Below are 14,873 nucleotides of genomic sequence, written 5' to 3' on the forward strand. Positions count from 1 at the left end.
ACGAACTGCTATCACACTCAGGGAAACCGGAACCAGAAAACTCGAAGGTTGGGCCCTTTAGTTTCAGAAAGTTTCAATTTAATCCCTGATCACATTGATTACTGCGCCTCTGACGGGCTCCTGGTACTACCTTGTCTACTACCCGCATTCAATGGTGGTGCACTTTAAACTTGTCAGGGAATGCCTGACCACTGACACTATATTGCGTTGAAGTACTTCCTTATTCGCCTCACTTGGATTCCGGGTCATAACGAAGTTCCTGGCGAAGTGCATGTAAAGGGTACTCTTGAAACAAAATTACCGGATAGATGCTGATTGGGACACTTCTGACCACTCATGGCTCACTCTTGGATATACATATGTGCCTCATATCAGCTCAACGGGCGTTGAGGGAACCGGAAGAGCTCTGTTTGCTTACAAAACCATAGTTCACAGTTTTGGTGCGGTTTACGACATATCACAAGTCTATGCAAACTTGTCTCTTACCTAGTAAAGTGAATAACGAAATTTTCTATATCGCTTAGGCTCGGAAGACTTTCGATACTCATACCTCCACAATTTTGGAAAATGATGACTTGTTTTAAAAATCTCGTTAAAATCTCCTTTTTTATAGACGCAAAAAGTCACTAGTTTCTTTGCGTGCCCATAAGGATATTTAACATAACCATTGGTCTCGTCATATGACATGAAAACATTTTGTAGGAGAAAACAATAAAAAACTTTTGACACAAATTATTAATCTACAATTACTGCAGGCTGAGGTACTAGAATTTACCAGACAACCCTAAAAATTTACAATAACTGCGGTTAAAACATGATTTCTAGAATCATTGCATACTATTTACCACAAGGAAAAGGCCGACTGTACCCAATTTTACGCTAATAAGGCACATAAGTTTGGCAAAGTACATGCCTTGAACAAAAAAAAATAGAATAAAATTATATTTCCAACTATAATACCATTTTTACTTTCTTACCCGCTAACACACTTCAATAAATCGCATTACTAATGGACTTCATTCACCATAGTTCTCTATACATGCTTATATTCATCGCTGCTTTGTTATTTATCTTTATTGCCAACCCTCTCTGAATAGCTAAAGTGTTGCCAATTCAATTCGGTAATTCGATTGTGTTTATTTTGCGAATTAAGTGGAGCGAAAGTGGAACCTTTACGCTTTGGTGGTCAAAACGTCAGCTACAACGGAAACAAACGTCTAGCCACCTACACAGCCACGAATGCAATCGCTGACTTATAGGAAGCATAGTATGCCACAATTTTCCATTTCAATTGCTACAACAACAACAAATACATATATGTACATATATACGAGTACGAGTTTTCAACGTTTTTCCAGCATAATCGCGCTAATATTTATTTAGCTTTCTTCTTTTCTTCTCGACAGTCTTTTGTCGATTTTGGCTTTTGCTACTTGACTGCATTCAATTTTCTAGGCGCACTCAAGCGCTGCAACTGAAGTTGTTAATACTAACTATGTGCATTTGTATGAATTTATGAGCATATGTATGTATGTGTGTGTGTGTGTGTGTGTATGTATTTAATTTGTGGATGTTCCTGTGCTTTTGTGCATGTATACTTCAACTGGCATATTGCTGACTCGTTGTGTGGCTGGCTGACTTAGCTGGGTTGTTGCGGTGATTATGACGATGATAAGAATAATAGAATAGTTTGACCTTATTATGGCCTCTTGCTGCTCTGCGCCCATTTATACCAAGCTGCTCGTTTATTTCATCTGCCAACGCGACTAACTGCTTGCTTGCCTGCTTGCTTGCTTGGTCAGTAGAGAAGCTGCTTAGTTGGCTAGTCGTTGGCTGTCTAGTCTTCTGTCTACCCCCTACTTAGCTTGCTTAGCTGCTTGCTGTAGCTTCACGTGGCTTAAGTTTGGTTTCAGCGACCGACCGACTAAGCTTTGCCCCATCGCCACCGACGCCACCTCCACCACTGCCGCCACAAAATCATTCAACTCAAGTGATGAGGGCAATAATTCATTACAACTTCTGTTGCTGGTTGCCGGTTGCTTCATCGGTAACTGCACACCGTTGTTGTTAGCTGTCTGCTGCTGCCATCACCGAACTGGACGCTACAGGCGACGGTGTCTATGTTGTGTCTGTGCCGTTCGTTGGTTTTTGGTTATTGCTGCCGTTAGCTGCTCCGCGTGCTGCGGCAACAACAGTGGCATCAACGACTGCTGCACCAGCAACAGCGGTAACAGCGTCGGCGGCAACAGCATCAATCGCGGCAATAATAAATAATATTCTGCCATTTATTGTTTTCTGCATTCTTTCTTTTTTTGCAGATTTTTGTTTTTTGCAGATTTTTCTCTATTCACATATTTTTCAGCCGTTGCTTCCACTTTATTTTTCTAACCCTAGCAGCTTTACTGCCAGCATTCATATCTATGTAGCTTCTTGCTTGTTTGTGTATAATTGCTACCTACCCGTTGGTAGCTTTTGTGCTGTATGCGGTCGCAATAACAACGATAAATAAAAAGAAAACAGCAGCAACAAATACAACTACAACAGCTTACCGACTAACCAACCAAATTGGTTGGAGTGCAGTGGAGTGAAGTGTAGTTGTATTGCAGCTCAGAAGTTCATTGTTGGGGCCAAGCTTCAGTGCTTTTAGCAACCAGCAACCAGCAGCCGGCTGTCGGCAGTCAACAGCTAGCAAATAAAAAGCAACAACATTGGCCAGTACTAGTAGCAATGATTCTACAACTTACCGCTACTGCCCCGTTTACCTCACTCAACCACTACTTTCGCCAAACTTGTGCTTCACAGGAAGGTGTCTGAGTTATGTGGCTGTGGATGTAGTACCTAAATGTAGTATTTTCAAGTTGAGTTTTCCGGAAATATGCCAGGTGCATTTTTCATTGCGTGCAGACGCACTTTAACTCTAGCTGGTTATATTGTTGCCGTTGTTTTTATTGCATTTTTATGTAATGCGCTGAGTTGTTAACTTTTTCCGGCTACAACAAAAGCCGAGTAAGATGGTTTTAATCGCTAGCGCAAAATTTAACAGGCAGTGGGCTAGAAGATCTCTGGGCAAATTGTAGAGAGGAAGTTGCTTGGCAGCGTTAAGTGTCTGGAAACTCAGTGAATTTAGTGTATTAGAAGTTTGAAGAGATCAATTACAACGGTTAAATGAGTTTTCAGTTTGTGCGAAAGTTGTGCTGCACTCCATTTGGGATTATGTAGATTGCAATTATGCATGAGTGTTGAGTATGCATATGAGTATGAGTGTGAGTGTGGGTATAAGTATCACTATCAGTATGAGTGTGAGTGTGAGCAAGTATATGAGTATGTATCTAAATGAAAATGAATGTGAGCATGAGTACGAGTATGAGTATGAGTATGAGTGTCAGCACAAATATGAATATGAGTATGAATATTATTACGAGTGTATCTATGAATAGGTCTGTTAGTATAAGTATTAGCATAGTGAATATGAACTTGAATATGAACATGAAAATGAGTACGAATAAGTCTACGAATAAGTATATGGGTGCAAGTATGAGTATGGGTACGAACATGAATGTTAATATGAATATAAGTTTGAATATTGATATGAGTATGCGTATGAATATGAATATTAATAGGAGTGCAAGTTGCGGGTATAAGTATCAGCAGAAGGAAGAGTATGATCATGAGTATTAGTATGGGTGTGAGTGTGGCGAGTATGAGTATGAATATGAGTATGTGGCTTAGTATCCGAATTAGTAAGTGTAGTGGGATTGATTGTGAATGTGAGCATGAATATAAGTATGAGTATGGGTATGAATATGAGTATGCGGCTTAGTATCCGAATTAGTAACTGTAGTGGGATTGATTGTGAATGTGAGCATGAATATGAGTATGAGTATATGCGTGAGTATGCGTATTAGTAAGCGTATGGGTATGAATATGAGTGTCAACATAACTAGGAGTATAAATATTGTTATGAGTGTAACATGAATATATGTAAATATGAGTAAGAGTAAACTATGACTATGAGTAGATATGAGCATGAATATGCGTATGAGTACGAATATGAGTAAGAGTAGATGTGAGTATGTGTATGAGTCATATGAATGTGAATATGAATACAAATGTCAGTATAAAAATGACAAATGAAATTTTTTTTGCGTTTTCGGCCCACTTTCTCCTGCAATTTGCGATATGCGTCCTTACGATACTACCCAAATTGAGCGACATGCAGTTCAGCGCCCCTTATGAAAGACAATGTTTTTATAAGAACTTTTTTCTTCGGCGAAATACGCTCAGTGGTTTGCCATTACCAGCCAAGGTTCATCCGCCGTGGACTTTACGCTGATCTGGCATCGAAACCGGTTTCCATCGAGTGATGGTACGTCGCTTTGACCCTTCCGCTGCGTCGGCCGTCGAATTTAGATATAAATATGTAAGTATCAATTCGTTTGTTCTGTCACTTCGAATACGCCCATTTTGTTTCAATAATTTTGAAAAAAAACTTTCATGTAATCAAAAGAGAAAAAAAGCTCTTCATTGTTCAATCTTCCTTTGCGATAATTACTACATACCCGAATTGACAATTATGGACTGCAATCACACAAAAAAGTAGACGCCAAACCAATCAATATCCAGTGTTTGCGTGTGTATTTCAACAGCTGCTACCCAGTAGCGAAATGTGAATTTCAAGCTCCACCTACTTTGAAAAATTATCGTCTCATGCTCCGCCCTTGATGCACCGAACACAAACACAAGCCTGTTATGATATGAACATGAAATTTATAAGAAAATATTTCGAATTTCCGCTGTTGCGGCTACGGCGTGGTATAATACTCGTAAATAAGGATCGAGCAAGTAAATGAAGTCATTAAGCGCACAAACAGTCGGCTCAAGCTCAAGCTCAACAACAGAAACAGAAACAGAGACAGAGGCCAAGTGGCCAAGTGGCGGCAACATTTAACGAAGGAGCAACAACGTGCGCAACATTTCATTACTTCCTCGATACGAGTACCAAATGAGTAGGAATAAAAGGATAAAAACCTTACATAAATAAAAGGAATGAATTGAAATGAAATATTTAAGTCGACAAAGAAAGCAAATCGGAGAAGCGTACAAAGGCAAACAACTTTATTAATGTCAACGCAAACAAAGAGTAGGTAGAGTACTACATACATAGAGTATGCAAAAGTCAAAAAGAAAAAATAAATGCAAAAACAACAGAAACAACGGTGATATCATTTAGTTGGCGGCAGCAATGCATTTGCTGCACAAATAAGTATACATTTAAGTACATCAGTATGTAGGTGCATGCACCAACCCAGCTAACCAAATAGGAGTTGCGTTAAGGGCATCCATCATTTAACAAGCAACGAAAATCGTCTCAAACCGATTTCAGTAAAGTTCAGGGAAAAATTTGCTCCTATTTTTGGTTAGGCATGAGTTAATGAGTTAAAAATTAAATATCGAATTAAAAATTGAAGGAAGCTAACTCAACGATTTCACTCTGGTAGAAAATGGAAGTCTGAGCACACATGCCTACTATATGTTCCGTAATATTGGACCCAGCATTAATCACTGAGCTACCCTGGTAGTTTTTTCATATTTATTCGTGCCCGATGATGTGGGGAGTATAAGAAAGATAGATAGTTGGTTATAAGTAGCACTGCGACCGGTAGGTCTATTGTGCGCTTAGTTCATCACAACACCTCGACCAGCCCTAAAGACTCTAAAACTTTCATAATATATCCCAGGGATAGGTAGTGGTGTATGCGCTCCTCTCCTGGCCACAGGTGCCCTATGCTCCTTTTCCTCTTACCTGCAATGACCCCATAGTTCGTAAGTAGGTGAAAAGGAGTCTTCTTGGCTGCGTCGCAAAAGCGACCGCTTGAAAGATGCTAGGCAAGGTGGGGAGTATTGCAGAATTCTGTTAAGGCGGATACTTTTAGTATATTAAACAGATAAGCTTGCGACGAAACACCTCTCGAGCACTGTTAGAATGTGTTTTTCATATCCAGTGCCAACACTGCACAGTAATGTTTCGCTCCATCTCGGCAAGGCTCTCCGGCGATCACCCTCAAGCAAGGCGACTAAGGGCATTGCATAGCGCGTTCGTCAGATTCATCCACTGCGGTTACGTACATACATATGCATGTCTGCTTTTCAAATAGATATGAGGAAATTGCACAGCAGTAAGAGGTTTGGGTCGAATGAAACAAATGTCCATATTTTGGAGTCTTGAGCAAACGTATTGCACTCCGCAGAAACCGCTTCTAAACTCTGAAGGATCACTTCTTTGAGGGCTTAATCGGTTTAGAGAAAACTCCATCAAAGGGTCGACTAGAATCCGCAAGAAAATCAGGATGATTTAAAGAAAAGAGGGGCCAGAAAAAAAAACTCCTCTGAGCATCACAATGAGCCTGAGCCCACATATAGAAGATTGTCAGAAAGATCAAACGGTTGGTAGGTTTTGTCGGGCACTTTTAATCATCCTGAAATCCAAGCAAATAATATGACGGCCACAATAGTGAATTATTCAGAAGTGAGTACGACCACTCTATGGGATCCAGCTTCCAGCGCTAGTCCGAGCACAATCAAAAGAGTTCCTAGCCATATCAAGAATCTTAGCCTTGCCTTCTGAATGCTGCCTATGAAGAAAATATTATACTTTCAGTTCAAACCCTTTTAAGTTTTGTGCTCCTTAATCAATCCTTTGGTTCGCTGGGCAACTCAATTGCCCACACAACTTCATTCATACATACTCGTATGTAAGTGCTTGAAGAATTTAATAACCTGCGTATGCTACACTCGCATTAAAGCAATTGAAGCTGCTTCGATGCCGCCGCGCCGCCTGCCTTGGAATGGACGCCATGTGTGCCCCAAGCGCGGGGGTTGCAGTGGTGTCCAATTGCGGAAAGCAGGTAGAGCAGAAACGGGTTCCTTTGATGCCAAAACAGGCAGTCATAAATTTGCATATGCAGTCAGTCGGCAACAACAATAGCAACACAAAAGAAAAAAAAAGAAAACAGAATTACAGCAGCTGCAATAACCAAGTTGGTAATAGAGGAGGATGCTGATGCCGTGTGTGCGTGTGTTTGTGTGAAGCGGAGCTGAAGAAGCGACGCGTCGGTTCGCGTGGTCGGTTTGACTGGATGACTGGTCGCTGCGGCCGCCGCCGACAACCAATGGAAAATTGCATGTATGTAGATATGTAGCATGTAGGGAGCAATAAAAAATGCACAGACAGACAGATTGGCGCAAATCGGCGATGAGTGAATTTGGTGGGGACCAGACGTGGGAGATGTGACTTGGTTTGGCGAAACGACGGAAAGCGTCATCGCCGCCGCCGCCGCCGCCACCACCGTCACCGCCCTTGGCCGAAGAAAAGCCCAGCCCGCGCCACAGCGCGCACTCGCGTCAAAAGGAAGCGTTTTACATTTACATGTACGTTTCGCTGTCGATTTATTAGATCTTCGTGCAACCTGAAATGAAACGTGGGCACTTGCGGTGCACAAACACGATGCTGTGGCACAAAGCAAAATGAATATGAATGTGCAGTGCACAAGTATGCAACACACAGCTGTGGCATAAATGAGATGCAAGTGTACGCTTGGCATTGCCACAAATATTTACCTAAGCGGCGCGCGTGTGTTGAGGCGGAGAAAACGAGCACCAAAAAAAAAAAGAAGGAAAAATAGCCGAGAAATGCGCAAAGTGTGGCACAATTTCGGTGCGCGGTCGTTGGCGGCGGCACAGTTACGGTTGGAAGAAAACTGGCGTTTGGCCATTGTTTGTGGCATGTGGCACACAATGTGAGCCATTATCAAATTTTATTTAGAGAAATATTTTTCCTTCCAGCGAACTGTGCATGCGAACTGTGCGACCAGACGATAGCGGAAGGGTAAATCATCACTAATGCCAACAATAAGTGGTAGTTGAGCGGAAATTGGCAAAGTCATAAAAAAAGAATCGACAGCGGCCAACTGCCAAGCAATAAAATCAATGAGCGTCGCCGCGGCAGTGCTGATTGGAATGAGTTTGTGCGCGCTGCATGCAACAGCGTGACAGATAAGCTGTTGTACTCGTTTGTGCGATTTACTATGCGCTGCTGTTGTAATCGATATCCATCCTATTGGCGGAGACACAGTTCATCGCCGGTGAAACTATCAAAAATTAGTGGTTACACTTTGTTTTTGTTTTTTTTTTATTGCCAACCAGACATTCAGCTAGTCAGTTAGTATGTCATGCCCGCCAAATTGTCTGTTGTTATGGAGCGTAATCGTTTTATTTTGCAAATTGTAGACACGCCATAAACCCACTGACCAAGTTGGCATGTTGTAGGAAATGAACAGAGAAAAATTGGGTGGATAAATGAATTAATGCACAGAGTTGCTCACATTTCGTGATCTTATACACTTTAAAATAATATCGTAAATTTAATAAATACCGTAAATTTAATAAATGTCGTAAATTTAATAAATACCGTAAATTTACATTTTGGGTTCCGTTATGCGCTTTAAAATACTTAAGGTTTTGTTGCGAATATTTTTGAAGAAAACAACCTGCGGAAGAGGAAGGTCTGGTGATATTTGTTAAGGCAAGGTACTTTTAGAAACAAAGCTGTCGACTAATATTCGCATTAAAATCAGGATGATTTAAAGAAAAGTAGGGCCAGAAAAGAAAAAAAAACCTCCTGGCAGGTATATGATATACATAGTGCCTTGAACCGAACAAATTCGGTAGGTCCCCTCAATGATATGTACACAAACCAAATTTCGAGCTGATATCTTCATATTTGGACTTAATGCCAAAATATCAGTTCTTCGGATTTATTTTTTCGGTTTTTCTGATATCATTTTTCGGTTCTAGCGGAACCGTTTTTCGAGTCTTTTGGAATCAAGTTTTGGTTGTTCTGGATCCGTTTTTCGTGTGTTTTGGAATCGAGTTTCGGTTCTTTTGGAACCGCTTTTTGGGCCTTTGGGAATCGAGTGCAGCTAGACCCGTTTTTAAGTTCTTGGAAAAACTGGACCGGTAGGTTCTCTAAAGAATCCGGTTCTTCGGTTCCGGTTCTTCGGTTCTGTGCAACATTAAACCAGTATATCCTTAGGGCTGATCTCCATATCTCGCTGGAGGACGAAAGATAGCCTCGCTGGATAATTCATAACCAACTACATTTCTAGCTATATTTTGATGACCAATTTAATCTTCTGAGCTAGCCGCAGGAGCTATAACAAAAATTATATCGCGGTTATTTTTACATATATGAAGATGTATGAAGATAGTGGCGCTCGTCCTTGGGTCGCCTGAGATCATGACTCCAAAGATGTGGCAAAATTTACCAATAACAAACACTTTCCTCAGGAAAGCTTTTGGTACGAATGGTACTAGAAATCACCTCATCCAGTTATGTGCTCCATCTTTAAACCATCGGTTTAGAAGTAAAAGTATCAGATAGCTAAATCGCATGCTGTATTCAAGAACAAAACAAGGAAAACTTTGTAATGGCATGGAGGAGTGGTAAGCCGGGAAGTGAAAAGCACTCAACTATAATTGGCCATTGTCCAATTCATTAGCTAGATTGTTGCCTGGAACACCACACCTTGTTCACATGAGTTCAAGCTGATTATACGAGGGGTTTTCAAAGGTTTTAGGAGCAGCTTGGTTGTCACTGCCGACCCTGATTCGATGCCCGCACTAACTTTCTCCAATTATATAGCACCAGTTCCACTTTCAGTTTTAGAGCACTCGATATGGAAAGTTCCCTGAGAGAGTATGTGCATCCCTCAATTGATTTGATGGCAAGAACAAAGGTTATTGCTCTAAATCCCTCCAAACAAATTTCCGCGCCCTTGGTACCGATCTTCGTGCCAAAACTCAAAATATTGCAGTCGACTATTCTAGGAGTAGTAAATACGACGGTCTTGATTTTGTAATGCCAATATACACACTACTATTTATGCCGTTTAGCCTAGAAATGGTACGCCACCATAATGCAGATGTGCTGAATCGAATCGCTTAAAATTTTCGTCAAATCTGTATATACAAGTTACATGAAACTTTGATACCTTAACAAAAAAACCTTCACTAACAATATTTAGCTTTCCTTTGCCTTCTTTATTACATTAACCTTCGCTACCTTTGCATGCCGGCTACGGAAATAGCTAATTGTCGACAAATTATTTCAATCAATTGCTGTCAACAAGACTACACATGCAATTACTTACATAAAGGTGTTTAAGCAAAACACTTGCAAAAAAAAAAAATAAAATGATAATCATAAGTAATAACAAGAAAATAATATGAAATAAAGAAGTGCCACATCATTTCAAGCGATAAGTACTTAAGTATGTAGTTTCTTAGCAAAGTAAGTGGCAATCAACTTGTGACAGAGTGAGAAAAGCTAAAACAGGCAAGCAGGCAAACGAGTCAGCCAGTATTTGCTATGCGTGCAGAAAATTTGCTTACACGCACTTTGCAGAGGGAGCAAATCGCACTACAGGTGCTCAACTTATGCATGCAAGTATGTTACTACTTGCCACACTAGAATGCCACTTTGATTCCACGCATGCGCAATGTTGCATGTCATTTGCAGGCGACCGAAGCAGAAATGCCACATCAGCGTGCATAGCATAAGAAGAAATTGTAATAAACGGGCTAACTAACTGATTGCACCCCTTAATGTTGTGCGTGAATGCATTTTTTTTGCTGTTTTTTTTTTGTTTTGGTTTTGAATGCATGCGCCTGACGAGCCCTCTACGACATGGGAAAGGAAAGGAACTGCTTGCTGGCTGCTCGTTTCAGAAGCGTGCACAGCGCATCAAAAGTCGTCAAATGTCAATCAACAAAGCAAAGCAACAATGATGCGATGCGGACGTTGACGATGAGGCTGACACTGAAGATGATGTGGATAAAGAGATGACGAATTTTGCAGCAAATTGCAAGTGCGTGCGTCCATTGTGCGCCAGTCAGTCAGTCAGTCAGTTGCGGCGCTCATAATCAAACTGAAAACAGCTACACATGTACATATAGAGTCATATATACTAGTGCATCAGTTGTTAGTGAGTGCATGCCACAGAATACTTTGAAGTGCATTTTGTGCCAAAGTATCTACGTATGTACGTAGTTAGTTAGTAGATGGCAGGCTAATGGAAAAAAATATGATTTCCTATTGCAAGTGACAAGTGACAATGGGAAAAAGTCGCTTGCTTATATGCAATAGCAATAATAGCAACAGCAACAAGGAGTTGCTGAATGAAATTAAAACCGAAAGGGTTGCCGGAGACAAACTGTCTGTTTATGTGCTTCAAAGAAAGTCTGTTATACTATATATTAAGAAAAGTATTTTTTTATTTTTTGGATTTTTTTTTTAAGGAATGAACAGAAAAAGACACAACGTTAACGCGAAACTTCGCTGACAGTCGTTCAAACTCTGACACTGACAGTGACGCTGCCAATGTCAGCAGTAAGCATGCAGAGACACTATTTGCACACATATACACTGGCATTAAAGAAGCATGTACTCTGTGTCAGCGGAGGAGAGTGAAACTTTAGAAATCGAAATTAAATGACTTTGTCAACAAAGCTGAAGTTTTATTACTTACTCAGTTTTTCTACATACAAACTAATATATGTAATTGTAACTAGCTGTATGTATGTATGTATGTATGTATATAGAATTTTTAGCAGCGAACTTCGGTAGGATGAGACTTTGTCAAGGATGGAAGTGAAGTTTCTTATTTTTTAGCATTATTGCAATGATTGCAATTGTCTTGTTGTAATTGTGGAAAATGGAAATGGTAATGGTAATGGTAATGGTAATAATAATGGTAATGGTAATCGTAATGGTAATGGTAGTGGTAGTGGTGGAGGTAATGACAGTGGTATTAGTAATGGTAATTGTAATAGTAATGGTGATGGTAATGGTAGTAGTAGTGGTAATAGTCATAGTAATGGTGATGGTAATTGTAATGGAAATGGTAGTGGTAGTGGTAATAGTCATAGTAATGGTAATTGTAATGGTAATTATAAAGGTAATGGTAATTGTAATGGTAATTATAATGGTAATGGTAATGGGAACGATAATTCAAATGGTAATGGAAATGATAATGGCAATGTTAATAATGACGGTATTGGAAATGGTAATGGTAATGGCAGTGGCTATGGTAATAATAATGATAATAGTAATGATAATGGTAGGGGCTATGGTAATAGTAAATGGAGAGGATGGGCAGAAAGACGTGGGAGCATAGAGTTTAAATGCTGACCGGTAGGCTGAAAAGTTCTTTGAAAACGAATAAGACAGCAACAAATGTTTCAAAACCGAGGCAGGTTCCTGCAAAAACGAAGAAGTAAATCTGTAATTCCATTTCAATGTCATTAAGAGGTGACGCGATTGATGAAGAATCTCCTGCGACCAATGGTATACCGGCAGAGCTGTTCAAAGGCTGTATCGGAGAGCTGAGATAGGTAAAGGCACACCCGAGGAAAGAAGGCTCAGTTTTCTTTGTTTTCTTTGGCCCCCATACGGTGTGAAAGACTATAGACTTTCATGAGTCAACTAACTGGAAGATCGACAATTGACCAGATTTTCTCAGTGTCAAATCCGAGAAAAGAACTAAAATAAGTAAATGGACATACACCACACTTTCTGCTCTTTTAAAGCCTCATTTCGTAGTGCGAAGAGAAGTTGCGTCTATGACGATATGTCAAAATTGTTGATACATGCTAAACTTATATATGTAGTTCCTCGTCCAAAGTGCCACTCGTTCCTTTTGCCCGCCTGCTGATTTTGTCCTGCCCGGCCTGCATGCAAATGTCGCATGTCTCAGAGTCTTGCCAATTTACTCATTCACTCAGAGTCACTCGCGCAACATCTTTCACACACAGGGGTGCATTAATGCAGACGTCATTGTTGACATTAGTAATTGTCATTCATCTGTTTCGCATTTCGCTTTTGCTTATTGCTTTTTATTAGCTCAGTTTTTACTGCACTTCTACATTAAAGCACTTAACCTTTCCTCGTTTACTTTTGCCTTTTTTCCAACTTTACAACCATGGAGAGTTAACATAAATTCTAATTTTTCAACAAAACTTTTGTTTTCGTTGCAGCTGTCATTTTAAATGTCTCTGTATTACAAACTGTTCTACTGTCTGCTAAATTTAAGTTGCCTGCATTGAATGATGGATGGTCTATTTGTTTGCATGCATAAATGGCTGACGGTTCGTTCGGCTTGTTTGCTGGTTGGCTGCTCACAAGGAATGTGACGATTTTAATGGTAGTTTACTTATTTTTTTTTTTGTTTAAGTTTTATTGTGTTTTTTAATTCTGTAATATCAAAGTATACATAGTAGACAATTTGACTTTTTGAACTTGGATATGTCTTGTTTATTACAGAAGCGATTGCTTAATGGACATTGTGGGAGTGTGTTGATGTCGTGGATTACGATAATTTGTTAATGAAGATGGATGGGAATAAATGTCAAAGAATTATAATTCGGTAAATGCGATTACGAAAGTCTTAAGCAGAGCAATTCTGCATGAGAACACATATTAGCTTTTAGTTATAAGGAGCAAAGATTTGTTTTTCAAAGTTTAAATTCCTGAATAAGGAAATCCATGTATTGAATAGTAATGATATGGGAATAGTAGAGTTTTTCCAACTTAAGCAGGCTTTTGTGAGGTCTAGTAGTTTGTATTTTTGCCAGAGAGATAAGTAAAAATTATTTTCATATATTGAAATAAAAAATTTACTCACTGCTAGCTCCACTGCTCTTGTTTTACGAAGCTTTCAGCTGTTAACGTAAATCGGGTATTTTCCAATATTTTGCCTGTGGTTAACACCTGCTCTATGGAATATTTATCAGATCTAGAGCCATACAGATAAAGCACAATCAGTGCGTTGATGTTGACATTTAGTTTTTCACAAAATGCGCTCGATGAGATCTTGTGGTTTTAAAAAAGTCTACTTTAATTCCAGTCGTCAGGCATACGGCCATCAGCTGCAGCAGCTTCGTAGTTTTCCAGCCGCGAAATTGCTATTCTTTTCTTGGCGTAGTCGGAAAGCAACATTAGCTCTGCGGTTTTTAAATGGTAGTGTTTTTATTTAGAACTTGGAGTGCTAGTTACTGTCGACATTCGACCATTTTCCTAGTTTTTAAGAGCCTTGGATATTTTTTCAAACTTAGCACGTCGTTTAACCAATAAGGTATAAAATAACTTACTGGAAAATCTTTGAAGGACTTTGGCAGGACATGGCATAGACACGATACGTTCCAGTTTGTCGATAAATATCGACAATTTGATAAATATCGATATCTGGATGAATTTCAAAAACACTAAAATCCGATAACTCAACAGTACTTGATAACTCGACAAATTTCAATAGCTATCGATAATTGGGCGTTTGGAGGACTCGATGAATCTCAATAAACGAGAAATCGATATATCCTAATGTAAATCGATACATCGTAAAAAAAAGTTGTAATATTTATATAACCCTAGAAAATTCGATAACTCCATATAATTGAAAATTCCAAAAACATTGCTTCGATAAACCGGCAAATTTCAATAAAGTAATTAAATTTCGTTACTCCAACTTGATAACTTCTATAAACTTGACAAATTGCAATAGTCAAATAAATTGGTGTAACTCGATAACTATCGTTAAATTTCGACAATTAAGTTTCCGAGTCTCAATAAATTTCGGCAACCCAATAAACAATAATCAGTTTCCGATGACTCGGTAAATACTGTTAACTCAATAAATTTCGATAACAATGATTCGATATACTTCGATGACTTTACACCCCGATGGCTCGATTAATTCCGATAACTTCATAACTGAATTTCTGGTGACTGAATTTGTTCGAATCTACTAAAAAAATTTTCA

At 39.4% G+C, this 14,873-nt stretch overlaps 2 protein-coding genes across 3 annotated transcripts in view; both read right to left on the bottom strand.

Moving 5' to 3' along the window:
- Positions 1-14,873, bottom strand: part of LOC118747658 — a 389,115-nt gene that overhangs the window by 335,317 nt on the left and 38,925 nt on the right. The window lies entirely within an intron of this gene.
- The window catches only part of LOC118747514 (insoluble matrix shell protein 4-like), a 41,769-nt gene continuing 30,633 nt past the window's right edge, over positions 3,738-14,873 (bottom strand). Inside the window, exon 3 of the mRNA XM_036481565.1 lies at positions 3,738-3,940. Within this exon, the coding sequence (XP_036337458.1) occupies positions 3,738-3,940 (203 nt within the window). The remainder of the gene's footprint in view (positions 3,941-14,873) is intronic.

This window comes from Rhagoletis pomonella, unplaced genomic scaffold, assembly GCF_013731165.1.
Source record: "Rhagoletis pomonella isolate Grant_MI unplaced genomic scaffold, Rhpom_1.0 Rhpom_scaffold_00012, whole genome shotgun sequence".
Taxonomy (NCBI): Eukaryota; Metazoa; Arthropoda; class Insecta; order Diptera; family Tephritidae; genus Rhagoletis; species Rhagoletis pomonella.